General features: G+C 45.1%; 1 protein-coding gene across 1 annotated transcript; it reads right to left on the reverse strand.

The window, feature by feature from the left end:
* Nucleotides 1-546: 546 nt before the first annotated feature.
* On the reverse strand, nucleotides 547-2,178 carry LOC309971774 (MSL complex subunit 3-like; the record flags this gene model as incomplete). Its single annotated transcript, XM_082855159.1, is given in 3 exon segments — nucleotides 547-834; nucleotides 838-852; nucleotides 856-2,178. Coding segments are annotated over 3 exon segments (1,626 nt in total).
* Nucleotides 2,179-2,499: the final 321 nt, after the last annotated feature.

Consider the following 2,499-nt stretch of genomic DNA (forward strand, 5'->3'; position numbering starts at 1 on the left):
ACAACCAAGTGTAGCTATAAAATCTCAAACATTCAGGCAATGCTTTATTTAGATCACCAAAAGTAAGGTTTTATAGAAAAGGAACTGTAACAAGCAAATGTATAGCTGCAAATTTTCTTTTGCCATCAATATCAACTCCCTCTAAAATACTCTGGGACTACTCTTCAGTTTCCAAGCAAAACTAATGTTTTGTTGCTCAGCCTAATCACAAGAATGAAAACGGCTTGCAAAACGATTTTGTTTAATGCTAACAAATAACTAAAAAAATGTGGTTATTGCTAACAAGTAACTCCTGTCTACTGAAACAGCCCAACCTACACACACTTTCATGACCATTTCACTGTGAACACAGCTGCTCGTTTCCTGCCGTCACAGGTGACATGTACCATGGCAAGGGTCACATGTTGGAGGCCGTTCAGGCACCTAGGAAGTAATCCATAACAGAAATAACTACGGGAGGTAAGCAGCTCAAACAAATGGGCCCGCCACAGCCCCCCAAGGGGGGTATCGCATTCGCTCTGCCTGTATGGAAGGCCCACCAACTCCCTAGTTCTTTACTGGGGACCGAGAGCACAAAGCTAGATAGAGAAGCTGTTCTTCCAGAACCATCAAAACCTTAATAATCACCCTGGGGTTCTTCGTGCTGTAGTGCACCTCACAGGCAGCAACATAGGCAGACTCTGCGAAAAAGTCATCATGGTATTCTGCTAAAAACCTCAGAAAGATATCTAAGTGCTTCAGTAAAGCCTTCAGATTCTTCTCAGAAAAGGACATCTTTCCAAGGATTTCTGGAAGTTTCACGAACAATTGCAGCAAGTGTTGCGCCCCATAAATTTAAGAGGGTGGAGGTGGTCACCTGGGGGGTAACTGGTCAGGTACAAGTTTCCAGGAGAGGACCTCATTTATTTCATTAGTTCTTCTGCCTTCAAAGCCAGCAAACACCACACTCCCTTCCTTGCTAGGGGTCAGAGGAACAGGTGAGGATGATCGGCTATGAACAGGCGTCTTCTTTTCCAGGTGCAGAAACAGCTTGGGCATGCTGGCAGACGTGTCCTGCTGCCGGCACTTGGGCTGAGGCGAGCCGCTGCTCTCAGACAGCCTGTTGCAATTGGCAGAGTGGCGTGTGGACCTCCTCAGAGACTGCAAGGCTTCCGGCTCGGCTTTGCACCTTTTGGGGGCGGCTGGCTCGCCTGTGGTTGGCTGACTCTTTGTGGGCTGTGGTGTGGATGGATTCAACAAAGGTGGGCTTGGAGAGAGATCCTCCGGGTTCCGATTAGCATTTGTGGTATTTCCCTTAATCGGAAGAAAACATTTGGACGAAGTCACCTTTTTATACTGAACTTGTTCATATGGATAGAGCCAAACCAATGGGAGAGTGTAATCAAAGGTTATTCTTAATCCATCCACCATCTCCTTACAAAGGTCAACGTTCTTTTCTGCTGGGATATAATGCACACTCATGTTGGCGTGTGGCATAGCCTGATGGGAATGAGGCCTCTCCTTGGCTGAAAAGGCTGTATTGATAGCAAAATGCTTCACGTACGATTCCAAAATAGTTATGATGTTGGTCTGGCGTGAAAGTTTCACTAACCGTTTCCTCCTGTTGATACAGTAACAATCGTCCTCAGGCTTCTTCAGAACTTCAGGGATTTCTACAGCTATTGTTCTTTCTTCCATTTCCTTTTTTGCGTGCAGCTCTGGTTCTTCCTTCACGTCAGTCTTTTCTTCAATGTCACTTTCTTCACTTATTTCTTCATCCTTTTCTTCACTACTGTCATCAGAGGAACTACTTAGTAAGTTTTCAACATTTTCATCTTTTTCTTCAGCAGGGAGGCTTTTTAAGACAGAGTCCACACCTGGCAACCTGCAGCGCTTCCTCTTTCTTCCTGTGCTTCTCAGACGAGCTACAGCTTTTCTTGCCAATTTACACTGTAATCTCCAATTTTCATCGGTGTCACGAAGGACATGATCTTCAGCTGCCCATCTATCCCAGCTTCTGTTCCAACTATTCAAATGGATCAGATATTCTGGGATCTTTCTGCCTTTTTCGTCTTTACCGACAATAACATCGACAATCTTGGCATCATCCAGCACTCGTGCCTTGGTGGGGTCAGGCTCGAAGCACAACACTTTCTCCTCTGAGTGGAATTTAAATTTCACGCCCTCTCTGGCCCTCATTTGCTCATCGTGGCGGAGGGCGAGGCTCTGGGGTGGGCGGAGCATGCGCCACATGTGTCTTTTTGAATTATGGTTTTCTCAGGGTATATGCCCAGGAGTGGGATCGCTGGGTCGTATGGTAGTTCTATTTGTAGTTTTTTAAGGAACCTCCATACTGTTCTCCATAGTGGCTGTATATTGATATATATATTATATATTATATATATTATATATATATAACAGTGCAGGAGGGTTCTCTTTTCTCCACACCCTCTCCAGCATTTGTTGTTTGTAGATTTTCTGATGATGCCCATTCCGGGAAGCATATCCTTAGAAAGCTCT

Source organism: Leucopleurus acutus (genome assembly GCF_964270905.1).
Source record: "Leucopleurus acutus genome assembly, chromosome: 14".
In the NCBI taxonomy this organism is placed as follows: Eukaryota; Metazoa; Chordata; class Mammalia; order Artiodactyla; family Delphinidae; genus Leucopleurus; species Leucopleurus acutus.